General features: G+C 36.3%; 1 protein-coding gene across 4 annotated transcripts in view; it reads left to right on the top strand.

Moving 5' to 3' along the window:
- The window catches only part of kirrel3b (kirre like nephrin family adhesion molecule 3b), a 971,552-nt gene extending 964,231 nt beyond the window's left edge, over positions 1–7,321 (top strand). For all 4 annotated transcript variants that reach the window (XM_028810345.2, XM_051932391.1, XM_051932392.1 and 1 more), the window contains exon 15: positions 1,558–7,321. In XM_028810345.2, coding sequence (XP_028666178.1) covers positions 1,558–2,025 — 468 coding nt within the window. In that variant the 3' untranslated portion in view covers positions 2,026–7,321. The remainder of the gene's footprint in view (positions 1–1,557) is intronic.
- Positions 7,322–15,908: the final 8,587 nt, after the last annotated feature.

The following is a 15,908-nucleotide window of genomic DNA, read 5'->3' as shown; positions in this document are numbered from 1 at the left end:
TTTTGTTTTTCACACTATTCTGAGTAAACTCTAGAGACTTTTGGGCATGAAAAGTAGATCAGCAGTTACAGAAATACACAAACCAGCCTGTCTGGTTCCAACAATAATGCCACAGTCAAAATCACAGAGATTATATTTTTTCCCCTTTCTGGTGTTTGATGTAACCTTTACGTGAAGCTCCTGTCCTGTATCTGCATGATTGTACCCAATGCACTGCTGGCACGTGATTGGCTGATTAGATAATTGCATGAATAAACAAGTACACAGGTGTTGCTAATAATTTCCTTAGTGAGTGTGTGTTATGATTTGTGCTAACATTGTAATTTTTTTTCCCCTCAGACTCTTCATTTATTGAATGAGGTGTTGTACCTCACTGATTCTAGTTTCCCTGTTGTTTTGCTGACTTTTCAGTTTTGCTGTCATTTTCAGTTCGATTTTGGCAAATATGTTGGTTGTGATGGTTAAGTTATTTAGATCTGACCCCAACAAATTCTCTCTTTATTTCCCAATCCATTTCTTCTTTGATTCTGACCTTCTCTGTTTTGTTAGAAAGTAATCTTGGATCTTATAACAATGAGTGATTCAGAAATAATGAGAATCAAACTAACGACACTGGGTCCATAAGGCAGTGATTTGAGAACATGATGGTGCTAAGAACTACACCACCATGTCACTCTACCAAAGGTCTCACTAAAATGGTTTATTTCAATTGTTTAAACCCTCTTAATATTTTAAACTTCTATTCATAACATAACACTTTCTCCGTCCATTTTTCTAATGTTAAATGGGAACACCTCAAAGAAGCATAAGAAACCAGTTGTCCTGGAAAAGATGCTTTGCAGTCGCAAGGTGCAGTCAGTCACATCGAGCCATTGTGGAGTCGCAACTTAGCCTTACCTGGTCATTTTGGCAATTTGGAAAGAAACAGTAATAACACAAAAAAAATTCCCACAAACAATGGGATAACATAAAAACTCTGTATGTTGGTCAGGCATGAAAGTGTGAAGTTCACTGTACCAAATTGTCTGGCAATTTTTACAAAATCACTTTTAGCAACAAAAAGATTAGGAAAAATAATTAACCAGCACACACCGGGTAAGAAAAAAATGTTTATATAAAACATTAATAAAGGTTTGTATTACAAAAAGCCACCAAAAGATTTGCAGAATTGAAGTGTCTACTTAGTCTTTCAGGTTGGATTTGTATGGTGATATTAGTTTGTTGTTTTAACGCTTTTGTATAAAGATGGTTTGTTCCAAGTACTTTTGAACAGCTGAGAGCATTTTGTGTTTCTCCATGACTAAAGGCTGTATCCTATTAAGTTATTCCTTTTGGTATTTTTCATTTATATCACAGAACATAAAATAGATATTTTCATGGCAGCCTCTGTTACATAATAAAATAGGTACTGTAACAGAAACAATTTCCAGCATACCAGTCATTCTTAAAATATAGCAAATATTATGCTAATGACATAAAATATATGTTTTAATTCTATTATGAGCATTTTTACTTTGATTTATACCACTAACCTCTTTTTTCTGCTTTATGTTTAAGGATCCAACCAACGGCTATTACAGTGTTAATACATTTAAGGAACATCATTCAACGCCAACCATTTCCCTCACTGGCAACCAGAACACAGAGCTCCGGAACACCACAACAGGCACCACAGGCAAACAACGTGTCCCCACGGGCATGTCCTTTACCAATATCTATACCACCCTAGGTGCTGGTCCCAACCGCCTCTACGACTACAGCCAGCGTTTTGTACTGGGGATGGGCAGCAGTTCCATTGAATTGTGTGAGCGTGAATTCCAGCGTGGCTCCCTCAGTGATTCCAGCTCCTTCCTGGACACGCAGTGTGACAGCAGTGTTAGCAGCTACAGCAAACAGGATGGATATGTGCAATTTGACAAGGCCAGCAAAGCCTCAGCCTCCTCCTCCTCTCACTACTCACAGTCCTCCTCCCAGAACTCGGACCTCACACGGCCCTTGCAGAAAAGAATGCAGACACACGTGTAAGCCCCATAGCTTCCATGACCCATGTGTGGATGGAACCAAGAGATGGACTGGATCACAGAAGAAGCACTTTGGAGGCAAACGAGGGGAGCGTCTTAAGAGCAAGTCACATTCTGATTATTTGTGTTTTGTTTCAATTCTCTGCTCATATTCCTTCTTTTTTCTTGAAGGAGGTACTTTTAGTCCAGAACAGTAACTTAAGAAAGCATGGCATACGGTTGCCCTTCAGTTCTGCTCTCTGTGAGGGTCTCATAAGTTGATCAACTTATGCCTTTTGAAGTACCAGAAAAATGAACTGAAAACTGTTTGTGTGAATGGTAATAAGAAGATAATAAGAAGTGTGAGCTGACTCAGACTTCACCTCAGAATCCACCCAGATTCGGCAAAAAACACATGAAACCACCGGGGAGCTTGGGATGGCACAACTGCATGTCACAATGGCCAGAGCTTGGACTTTTCTTCTAACGCCATTTCAAAAAGGATATAAGTTCATTCTTAACCTTGCCAGGGCAGCATAGGGTTGGATGGAATCAAAACCTTTCTTCTTGATTTTCTTTTTTGAGATCTACAACTTCCACTGGAGCCTCTTGGACCACTTAAAGACAGCAAAAATAGAAACAGCCCCAAGGTTCTGTAGAAGTGGCTCAGCTACAAATTTCCACTATTACTGCTCAAAGTTGCTCTTGTATAATTCAGTATCTTGTTGGCTCCATGTGGCTTAAAGCACAAAATCCTTGAGTACATTTGTGATCCATTGAACAGAATCACCACATGGACTTTAATCAGCTACACAGAAAGACCGAATCCACTCATTGTGCTAACATTCTTTCCTGCGCCCTTACTTGCTGAATGTGAGATCACCAGAAATGGTGTTTTCAGACTACTGGTTTCTGTAAGGAACAGAGGACTACTAAAGCCAAGGCACGGGTTTTGCTTTTCTATTCCTAAAGCTTGATCATGAATACAATTACGGGAGATTTAAGCTGGCATTATGTGCCACAAATGGGTGGAGAGAGGAATATTAAAATTGAAACTCTGCCCCGAGACCTTTGCTGGCACCACAATTATTTTTTTATTCTATTTTATACGTATGTTTGTCAATGTCTTCCGTCAGAAATAAAGAATATAAGATTTCTCGGTAAATAATGAGGCAAGAACAGTTATGACTATTTCAGATGTTTATCAGGAACTGAATTGACCCTTTAAGGAAAGCAAGTTTAGTATAGGGGGTCAAGCCCTTATATAAACAAATCAGTTCTTCTCATACCAACTTCCCCTTCTCCCATTATAAATAATTCATTGAATCTTTTCCCATTTCCTCCTCCCCATTATTTTAACAATCTGCCCCCATAGAAGATGAGCAGACTCAGACAGCACTGCCCTAGTGCCAAGCAGGTATCTTGCCAAACAGTTTGTAAAAAACAGTCATCTTTTGTCTAAATAGATTCCAAAATTGTAACTTGGTTTTTGGACTGTTTAATACTAGACAGATCTAATTTTTTTACATGTTAATTGTTTTTTAATGAATTGAATCAATTGGTTACACTACAGCCAGAATGCCAAGAGTGCCATTCCAAGTATTTTGGTTTGCACACAGCTGAACTCAATAGAAACAAAAAAAAATTCTCACCATAAAAATCAATGCCCATTTAGACAACAAATCTTCTTGAGGCAGGGATGAAGACCATATTATTTAAAAAGCCTAATAAAGCAGCGTATGTAAGAAAGAGAGAGAAGCTCCAATCAGAAAAAAAGGCTGGAAATAACGTATTGTACTTGGACTGTGATCTTTTTTGAAATGTCATATTGGACATTGACCCCTGAAAGTTGTATTTTCAGAAAAATCCGGTTTTATAATTTATAGTGAGAGATCTTGTGTTCTTTGTTTTTGAAAAAGCGGAGAGTCCTTTACTAAGCCCTGAGTAAACTGTTCTGGAGTGACTTTCACAGAACCATCTTTCCCCTGGCAATCAGAATGAGGATTGTGAACAAAGGATATTGGCCAATGAAGCATAATATTGCTGTCCTCTTCAGTTACCTCTGTTGCAGTGCCTACGTTTTCACTTTACACTAAAAAAAATGACAAGAATAACATGACATGTTCAAACCTTCTTACTTCGGGATTATCTTGGATAGGTCACTGGTCCATCACACAAGCCATACAAGTGCATATTAACACAGGGGCAGTTTGGAAACACCAGTTAATGTAACAAGCACATCTGGTGGAGTACCCAGAGGAAAGGCACATAGACATGAGGCGGTTGAAGGAGCGCCACACTGACAACAACTAGGCACAGAAATCAAACCCAGAACACTGTGTTCATGAATCACAGTGCAACCGTGCTATCCAAATTTATAATGCATATTTTTGAAGTAGAACCCCTCACATTTATTGGACTGAACAATTTACTTGTAATTCTAGAAATCAATGTGCTTTACTAAAATAGCTTAATATAACTTGCATTTGCTAGCTTTCAACTTATTCATTAGTCTCGCATCAGTCTTTAACATTCAATGCCCCGCTATTTGTCCTGCCCAATAACACTTTATTGGTGTAATTCATTCCATAAGTGTACTATCTCTAATAATTGCCAGCAAAACAAGCTCAAAATGAAACAGATGGCATGTTTTAAGGATTTTAATTAAGATTTTAAACAGAACTTGAGAACCACAAATGCATTTCATTGTGATTGCTAGGCATTGAGCTCTTGTGGATTAACTTATAAAATGAATGCTTGTCAAAGGATTCAACAGAATAATATATTAGCAGAAAGAAGGAGAATGCGTATAATTGGTAATAGAGCTTAGAGTCACTGTGGGTGGTCTTTATTGGTCACTATACTGAAAACTGAGCCTTCCGTATGTGTAATAATTCCAACTTTGCCTTGGTGTGTGTAATGCCTCTGCTGCCTGTAAGCAGAACAACACAGAGTTCCCAGCCTATAATTGTTTCAGTAATATTCTGTTCTGATGCAAAATAAAGACAACAAAGCCACATATGTGGTCATTTATACAGAATTGACCATTTTTGCTCAGTAAATAAGAATCATATGAACATTTTAGTCTAAACAGATTTGTATAGGAACTCTCACAGCTTTTTTTACATTAATCTGGCAAATGCCCAGTATGTACCCCTCGTTTCACATGGCACAGGTCAATTCCCTAGTCTGATTCATCTCAGACCCTTTGTTCCATATCACTACTGATGATTCACATGATACTTCATTTCCTCAAGCATTAAAATATGGAAAAAATGTGTGCAACTCTACAGTCTGTTCATATACAATATACTTTATATGATGATGCTTAGTTACTAAGTAATATGTTTTGAAATGACCTGGCTACATAATATCCAATTCAGAATAGGATTATGTTTACCATTTACTCAGGCTTAAACTCATTTGGCTTGTGTGTGCAAATATCATGCACTATATTCTGTACACAAACTGTGATATGCATGTAACTCCCTTTTTTAAACTACTCAGAATTTTTTCAACGTGAGAGCCGAATTCATCATTCTTATCTTGTAGAATGCCACTGGGCACTGGTTTTATGCCTGATTGTCAATAGATAATGACTCAGTTGGATATCTTTAATGAGATATAGTGCACAAAGTACTATAAATTGCTTTGACTCTGATGACAGGCCATTTAGAATCACATTGATTCACACCAGTTCAGAAACCTGAACAAACTTCATTGTGCAGCATGAAGCTCCATTAGAACCATCATGTGGAGCTCTAGCTAGGTTTGGACTAACTCGTCATGACAATATGCCTGTAATTACATCTCAAATAAAAGCCATCCTGCTATTGACTCCTTCTTGACTAAAAAATGTTTTAGAAATCCATCTGGCTTTGTCTACAGATTATATAGAATCACTTGAGGAACAAATTGCTTTTCTCTTTTGGTAACACATTAGTTTTAGTACTGCAAAAAATGTGTCTATTACTCAATTGCTCTTATTTAACAAGACCAAAACAAAGGCTTCTTCTGCACTTCATAATATTATTAAACATCTCTGGCTAGGTAATTCATCTCTGTGCAGTGCAGCATATTGGCATGATGGTAAAATTATTTATTAATATGAAAGATTCACAGGTCTTACTTCTAAATATGTAATATGAAGCAAATGTGTCTCAGTTAAGCCACCTTAGACCACTTCAAAGTGAATTTTTGTTAGTAGAGAATAAATACTTTACTAATGCATTGTCAGTATTATGAAGACCCAAAGAAGTGCTTGTTAATGTCTTGTTAAGCAAGAGTGAACAACTAATTGATGTAGTTTTAAACTCAAAGTGTTACCTCAATTTTTGTTACAATATGATGCATTATAAACAAATGTGCATTACAATTATATACAGGGAAAAAAAGATAAAAGTAATTTCCATGATGACAAAGTAAAAAAAGAAGGCTAGTAGGGACACAACCACTTTATAGCTGACTTTGCCTTTTATTAACAACATCTTATTAATACACGTGTCTAGCTACAAATGCTTTATAACAGAGAAAACAAATGTAAAATAGACTTAAAATATGAAGTCAAGGAATATCTGCCTTGTTAACATGGACTGCCCAGTTTGCTTTGTGGCCAGTTTCTTAATTTGTGGCTAATTTAACTCATATTTTATATATATATATAAACTTCACATTTCCCAGTTGTATTACAGTTATGCTGAATTAGTGCCATTTAGTAAACCCAAATATTATTCCACAGTTCTGTATTGTGACTCTTTGCTGCTCCTCTAATGTGAGCTTAGAAAACTATTTTAAAATGTCGGAATTCAATGCCAGTAAATGGAGTTAATACCTCTGCTACAGGTCCTACATATTTGTTATCATTTGCACCCAAACTTATTTGATGTAAATTGCATCCTGTTTAATACTCAGGACAAAGGTAATCCAACAGGGAAGTTCTATAGAACCTGAATTCCCATGCTTGCCAAGAGAGATTCTGCCACCCATTGTACAGGGTAACAACTTCACCATGGGAGGCAGACTCCCATTGTCCCCCATTTCTTCTGGGCTTCCGGCCGGATAAGGATCTTACAGCCGTTGGGGCTGGGGTGCCAGTCTCAGAGTACCTTCTGTGACAGTGGCCCTCTTTGCCAACTTTTTGGCTGAGGCAGAGAATGCCATACCTCACTTTTTCACCATCCGTTATGCTGGCATCCCATCCAGGTAAGTGAACAGTGTCCATCCTGGATGGGATGCCAGTCCATCTGTGACACATGTTGAATACTGATACATCACCTAGAAGGCACTAATATGTAGAAATTGGTATAATAAAACTCAAATTTTGTCCCACCCTGTTAATAACCTCTTTCCAGAAACAGTACACAGGCAGTCATTCACAGAAGGCATGGTGAGAAGTTTCTGGAATATCCATTGCACAATTTTTACATTTGTCATTATTATCTGCCTTCATCATTTTTGTCTGTTTCAGTGAATCCCAACTAGATTGTGATTTGGTAAATCGCAGATGAGCTTGATGCTACATGGCATTCCTAAGTCCTATAGTTATCTGACAAAATGAATGCAGAAATACAGTATGAATATGTGAAATCAGACTAAATTAGCACTTACAGTAAGTTGTGTTCAGGAATCAGATTCTAATTAAGAGACTAGCTACAACGGAAATGTATAGCCACTGTGTCCATCCTTGGATTAAGCTGGGGAGCCCAATTATAAAAGTGGAGCTGTTAAAAATAAGTAAAATTTTAAAATGCGATTCACCAAATTCATCTTCACTATAGTGCAGTCAGAAAGAAAAATGCCTAGGGGAAAATATCAATTAACCCAATCCAGGGGCTTCAACTCCCAGAAACAATGCTGATGCATTGGGCAGAAGGCAGCAACTAAACCTGGAGGGTGCATTACTCCATTGCATGCCTCACTCATGCACAAAGCCATACTGACCGCAAGTGTCTTTATGATGGGGAATGAAAACCAGCGTACCTGCAGAGAAAGCAATAGCAAGAATAGGACAACTGCACACAGATGCATGGGGTGAGGGCTTCAGACTCAGGATGCTGGGTCATTAAGGCAACAGTGATAAGTACTGTACCATTGTAACAGCCAATATGATGAGTGTTAAAGAAAAAAAATGCCCGGGGAGTACTATAAGTAAACTCACACAAACAGAAGGAGAACACACACACAGGTAGCGATTTGATGGGGAAGCGAATATGAGCCGCCAGAGATGAGTTTACAGTGCTAACCTTTGCACCACCACGTCACCCTCTATTTAATAACATATATTTACTTTAATGCTAGTTTTCAATTTGTATATCGACATCACTGATACTATCAAACAAGACTGTTGATTTTATAGCTGACTTCAATCTTTGAAAATGGTATTTTTATACTAGTACAGTATTTCACTTTCTACTTCCTATTCATCTTTATCCATGACTTGATTTTTATGGCCGGATGCCATTCTACATGCCAACTCTCCACATTTATCCAGGTTTAGGACCAGCTCCAAAATGGAGGCTGGGTAATTTTTACACTAGTAATTAGAAGACTAAATCATTTTTTTAAACTGTGCCATACAGCCCTTGGTATCACATCATTTAAACCAGTAGTTCTCAAGTTCAGCCCTGAAGCTGTCATCCCAATTCCTATGTTTAGGTTATGCTGTTTTTTACTAAATGAAGCAGGAATGTGTGTGGTTGATGCAAAAGAATTACATTTTTTTTTGCTTTAAATATTATGTTATTTTTAGCTTTCTGTTCATTTTTGCTGTTATTTCCTAATATGTATACAAGTAGGTAACATTAAAACAGCTCTCTTTTTGTACTCAGTATTTTCCCCGGTGTCTGCTATGCTTGTCATTAACTGTTAGCATTTGGATATAATTAAGAGAGTAAATATCACAGAAAAAGTGAAGTAAAAAGAAAATGAATTAGCATCTAATGAGATAGATAGATAGATAGATAGATAGATAGATAGATAGATAGATAGATAGATAGATAGATAGATAGATAGATAGATAGATAGATAGATAGATAGATAGATAGATAGATAGATAGATAGATGTGAAAGGCATTTTTTCACCAGCTGCTACTGCTTCAGCAGCCATCTTGCTAAAAATTGTTGTGTCCCTGCAGTCCTGAGCCCAATGAAGAGCTAGCAGACTCCCATGTTGTGTGATTGTTTGCACTTTTAAGTGTTAATAAAAATTCTTCAGGTTATTTGCACTGTTATCATTTAAAACAGACAGACTAGATGCTTTGAGGATTTTAGACTGGTAGGCTTCATCATCTGTTCATTTTAGCCAATTAAAAGCATTGATAAGGAAAGCATTTGTTCATTTTCTAGATATGCTAGATCTATCTGAATCAAATATAATATCTATTAAAGAATGGGATATGAAGTACATTCAAACATTTATATTAGTATATAGCATATTAGTGTTAGTGTGTCATAGATGGCATGTGCAGCATTGTTCATAATGGCACTCAGGTTTGTTTGGCTTTTAAACAAGCTCTTTAAATAAACAAAGTATTTATATTAGTATATTATATAATAATAACAATAAAACTAATAATATATATATATATATATATATATATATATATATATATATATATATATATATATATATATATATATATATATATTGGCGTGTCATAGATGGTTTGTGCAGCATTGTTCATAATGGCACTCAGGTTCGTTTTATGTCTTTTCTTTGCTACTACCACCAAGGGGTCCAGACTGCGCTCCATAACTGAGATATAATTATTTCCTAATTTCTTTTGAATGTATAGCTAATAGTAATGCAATTTTCTGAATGAAAAATAAAAAGAGAATAAAAAAGTCAATTTAGGGTGAAAATGACTCACTTATTGTAAAATTGGTTGAAGCATAAACCTGCAGCCACAGGGTGTCCTCAGGGCTGAACTTGAGAAGCATTGAATAGATGTAACGCAAACCCAATAAAGACATCTCAGTTGGACAAATCTTGAGATAAACACCTGATGTAAAAATAATAAGAATAAGGTGGATGACATCCAGAAATGATTATACATTTCATATGAAAACATGCTATTACAAACACACAGACCCAAAACACCAATTTGATTCTGGGTGGAAAATCAGTAGACAAAGCCAGGGATCCTTCAAAAAATGTGTCTCTACAATGATTATTCTGGCAAGCTCACCACCCCAGGCAACATATCTGACATACCTAGGATAAAACACATAAGGTAAAGCTATTTTTGATTATTATTATTATTATTAGATATCTCCTTCTCCTTTATGTGGCTTGTGGGTGGAGTTTTCGGGTGATAATCCCAGTTATTTCATAGAAGGATACATGGTGGCGTTATATCAGGACTCCCAAATATTATTCTCATTGTCCTCGAGGGGCTTATCCTGAAGCAGTGTGAGGCAAAAATCTGACAATCTGAGTCCCAAGTCTCCATTTTAAGGAAGTGTGTATAAAATTCATTCTTATTGTAAGCACTTTATATAAATCTGTTTTTGTACTTAAATACTAGCTGTAGTCATTCAAATGTATGATAATTTAAAGAACATTAAGTGTAAAAAAATGGCAAAGTTTTGCATTCATGCAAATAATTATCTTAGCAACTTGATCTAAAATATATATAGCGATATATTATTGTTTGTTGTGTTTAATTTTTGCAGTTTTCAAAGAACAAAACATTGATTCAGCATGATGAAAATAATCAAAGCAGCTTGTATTCTGCCATATTGTTGTCTCAACAAGGAACAACCATTTTATGTATAATTCTGAACTCTGCTGTGTCATTTTTCAATATCAGATAAAGATGGCCAGTGTACCGCCTCTCCATAGAATTTCACAACTGTCAGCTAACTTACAGACCTGTTTCTGGGACCTGTCACCTTTTATATTCCTGACATGTTTTCTTTAATTCTGACATTAATTCTGACATTATAACATATGGCAGTTTCAGTTACAAAGAACTAAAAACATTATAAAACAATTTGTTGTCACTTTTTGCACAGCATAAAGGACTGGCTTTAGTTTAGAAATTGTGTTTAGAATACTTTTTAAAATGTTTTAGTAATGATAGCCAGTCTACCTTATTGGTTTCTTATCTCTCATTTTAAATCAGTCACTTAAGAATGGCACAAGTTATGCCTTCTGGAAAATCAGTGATTTATGAGTAATAACAATGGCAATGTGCATTAACTCACAAATGTCAGTGGGATAGACATTTCAGTGTGCAGCTTTCATTGAATTTTACATTTACAAAAATTAAACAAAATTCAAAAAGTCCATTTTTTTCCAAAAGCAAATTTATCATAATATATGGTATTTTCAAAAGTGATTAAGATTATGGCTGGTTTAGGGTTATTCCAAGAAATTAAATGTTTTCTTATTACAATCTAAACACTTCAAAATTTCAATGATGTAATTAAGGACCTTTCTCTTTGAATGCCATTACACAGTTCTCGACATGTAGAGCAGGGGTGTCAAGCTCTGTTTTAGTCAAGGCCCACAATGTTACTTTATTTACCCAACACAGGCCAACTGTTATCTTTTCTTTACAAAAAAGACACTCTCTGCTCATCCCGATCGTTATATTCCACCTCACATCTCTCTTGAAATGGGCTTCCCTCTTTATCAGCTTTTCTTAGCCATTGCAGATGGTTAGAAAAAGTACCAGAGGACACAGGACCAAAATCAACATTGAAAAAAATGATGTCAGTGCAAAAAGTCGTAGGAGAGTGGAAGTCCAGATGAATGTGAGAATTCGTAACTGAAGCAAACTTCATCTGTTTACACCTGCATTGACACATTTTACAATTCCATGGCACTTGACCACACTAAAGAAACAGGTGAAAATGAGTTTCTCATGGGTCACACCGACCACCTTCAGAGCTGGGCAGAAACAGATTGGGATCACATTTAATGCAGTATGTGTGGAAATGCAAATGTGTTTTCTATCCACATACAACAATCAAGTCAGCAGAAAACACAGAAGCATTGTGCAGAGTGGTGGCAGATTTCAGGTAAGCCACGGCAGAATGGCCCGCCATGACTCCTGCGAAGCCTAAAAAAGTGAGCTCTGCAGTGGCATGTCTACACAGTCCAGCTACCATCTCCTTTTTAAGACTGTAACATCTTTGATCTCATAATAAAATGATAAAATTCTTTATGGCAGTGTGGTGCGTCACCTTCTCTACACTTTATCTTGTTAGGTCTTCATGGACATTCAGCTTCCATAAATGACATCAAAAAATGAATGACAACAAGAATAGTGACAGCAGTTAGTCAAAATGTTAAGTAAAACACATCAGAGTAATACTTGAAGAGTTTCTGATGATGTCACACACCATCTCTGTTTTGCACATGCGTCCGTGACTAATAAGCTGACATTAAGAGGGTGATGACTATATTAGAAAACCAGAAGGTGACCAGACAGACAAAACAGAAAGTTAGCTCTTATATGTGATAAATATTCAGTAGTTTCAAAAGTGGTTAAGGTTTTGCTTCATTACACTTGATGTACATGTGCATTGTTATCACTGATTAAATCACTGGTAAGAAAACTCCGACACAAATCACTGGGCTCAGGACTGTTTCATGTGACTGTGACTGGAGATAACTGATTCTGTCCGTTCAACTGAGTGATGACAAACAGATTAGTTAGCTCTTTGTGAAGTATTGTTCACCATTTGTCACAATAGGTCCTACAATGTCATTTTTAAAAGTACCCAATTGTCACACTCTTCCCAATATTAACTTGCATCCAAAATTTTGTAATTACGCATTAAAAAAGTAATGCGTGGTACTATAATCTGGATTTTTTTAAAAGAAAAAAATAGTATCCTACCTATATGTATTTTTTGGAATTTAAAGTATTATCACCTAGGAACCCTGTCACAATACCATATATGACTTACTGTAAATGCTGTTGTTAACACAAGAGAAAAGGGAAACTGTGAATAAAAACAACTAACTTCAGGTTCTACTTTGTGTGGCCAGACACCAGCAAGCCTTTAGACTTTTGCCATGAAACCAAAACAGAAAGATCGTACTTGGCTCAGAAAAATAAAGACCCAAGCACTGTGAAGCAGTAATGCTAGCACTGTATACCATGTCTTCAACATTTTTTTTTCATTAGCGTGCCATATTAATGAAATAAGACTGGCATTTTATTGTGTGAATATGAAAAGGCCTGCATTACTGCTTGGTTTTAACCACACCATATTTGAGATCCTCTGCCTGAAAAGGTGACCCTTACACGTTAAGGAAATGTAGAAGAACAAGTCTGTTATTTCTCACTTGTCAGGATTAAACCAGGAAGAGTTACCTTGAAATAAAATACCAAGAAATGGGCTATATGTATACAGTGTTGAAAGAAATGTCTATTAGATGCAACCAACTCTTTAGTTTGGAATCCATGACACTCTTCACTGTAGCAGAATGACTACAAAAATTACAGCCACATAGGCCAAATTGTGCCATCTTAATCTTTAATTTTGTGTGCTGTATCCAAACCTCTAGATCTGCTAATTTTACCAGGGATTCCTTGTGGTGAAACAGATAATGAAGATACACATACTGTAGAGTTTTGAGAAACTGACACCAAAATTAATTTTGCAGGTGAATTTGCAATTGCAAAATGCAAAACTCAATAAAGAGTTTTTTTTGTTTTTTAATTTTTTTTTTCTTTTGGTGGAAAGCAAGGAATATTGCTCCCTAAAGCCTCACTCAAAACATCTGTGTATGCCTCTGTTCTTTTCTGGAGTTGTGCAAGGCATGTAATCCGCAAAAATCAATTCTATTTAAGGCTGTTACGGAGTAATAGAATACATCTTTTAAGCTGTGGCATACTGCATATTTTTCACACGTTGTCAAATCCATTAATAGCCAGATATTGCTGGGCTCCATTTATGTTAACCAGTTTCAAACTATTTTATTTTTCCTGTTTCTTTAAACCAGGGGTCAGCAACTCCTCTCCTGGAGACCTACTGTGGCTGCAAGTTTTTATTCTAACTCTTTTCTTAATTAGTGACCAGTTTTCACTGCTAATTAACTATTTCCCTTTATTTTAAATGACTTTTCTTGAGACTCTAACTGCTGAATTGATTATATTTTCTATAAACAGCACCTAAATATCTGAGCCAACAGATGACCAACTAAGTTGGGGTCTCAAACTCCAATCAACTTCACTTCATTCAGTTTCTTAATTTGAAGCCAATTCTCATTGCTAACATTATACAGTTCATGTCTACATTTTGTCATTTATTACTAAAAGATTAAAAACGTTTCTGTTTTAACAATGTGTTTACATAGATTGTTGTAGACACAGAACACACATGAAATAACTTCCCCTTACAACTCTAGGTAGCTCACTTCTAGATAATCAAGGCCGGAACTTTGAGAACTTCTTGCCCATTCTGCGGCGGTTGGGGGATGGTACAGCAGGCTGATTGCTGCTTGGGCTTTATCGACACATTTACAAGACAAAAGACACTGATGGAGAGGTGCGAAGGGATTTAAGGTGGGGCGGATTTACGAGTTTTTTTGTAGGCTTTTGTAATTCTAGTGTTAAACCCATTATTTAATTCCATGGCACTCATTCTGCCATGGCAGACATTTCCAAAACTGTTGATTTTCTTTTTTAAGAGGGCTGTCAAAATGTTTTGTGGACCTGAGCAGATCAATATTACTGAGGTCTTCACCTTTCTTTATTTTCAGTTATTGTGTTATGGACGCAGGTTGTTGTTTATGTGTTCGTTCATTTTGTGTCTTAATATTGTTTGGTTGCTAATTAAGGCAAAAAAGAAATACTTAAGGGACCTGAGTCTTAAGTTGTGCATCAATTAAAATTGAGGCAAACAGTTAATTAGCAGCAAAATCTGCTCACTAATTAAGAAAAGGGTTAGAATGAAAACCTACAGCCACAGTAGCTCTCCATGATTGGAGTTGGAAACTCCTGGTTTAAACAATTCTATATCCCTAAATGTATTCATTATGTAATTAGTAATTTGTAAATTATTAAATTGCTTTTTACCTGAGAACTCATCACAACACTCTACGCCAGCACTCAATGAAAAACAGAGTACAAAAATAAACCGAATTGGATTGATTTGAACAAAAACACGCCATTGTGCACATTACTGTGTTACCTCTACAGGAAAACTCAGTAGACAGAAAGTCGTCACTGCCAAACACCCCCTACCGTTACCTGGCGTCCGCCTTTTTCTAGTTGAGGGTATTCACATTTCTGGTGATTTTTTTTCTATTGAAATCTTTATTTAAATACTACATGACAGACAAATGCATGCCAAACTGATGCATGAAAACACTTCCAGACAGGAACTAAATGCAGCTCTTCTTGAGTGAATGGGACGAATTTCCTAAAAGCAAAACATATATTTTTTTTTTTATTGGAAATTCAATTTCTTGTAAATTATTTCACTCACTATTAATCACAAAGTCTTTATACTGCCCATTCAATCATTTAGTAATATTAAGGCTTTTATATATATTCAAGACCACATTGAATTAGCTATCAAGTCCCTAAGGAAAGCTGTTGAGTCCACTCAGCCATCTTGGTGACCTTCTTGTCCATATCAGCCATTTATGAGTAAAATGTTTCCAATCCAGAATTGGTCCCTTCCTTGTAACCACAAGCTGCCAGGATAGGCTCTGGCTCCCTAAGTTAATAAATTGGTCAAAAAACAGATGGATAGATGGCTATTCCTTCCGCGTAGCATCCATCAGGGCCAAAAGAAAAGAAAAGCCCACTTCTCATTCAATGGCACTGTTCATTTTTTAACAGAAGTAATTGAGAACATGCACGTAAGGTGACATTATACAAACAACACTATCGATTTATTATTTTCAGATGTTCACTTTGTGGAAAATAGTTATTTGCGCGT

This window comes from Erpetoichthys calabaricus, chromosome 9 (assembly GCF_900747795.2).
Source record: "Erpetoichthys calabaricus chromosome 9, fErpCal1.3, whole genome shotgun sequence".
NCBI classification, from domain to species: Eukaryota; Metazoa; Chordata; class Cladistia; order Polypteriformes; family Polypteridae; genus Erpetoichthys; species Erpetoichthys calabaricus.
This window is presented reverse-complemented; position numbering and strand designations above follow the sequence as displayed.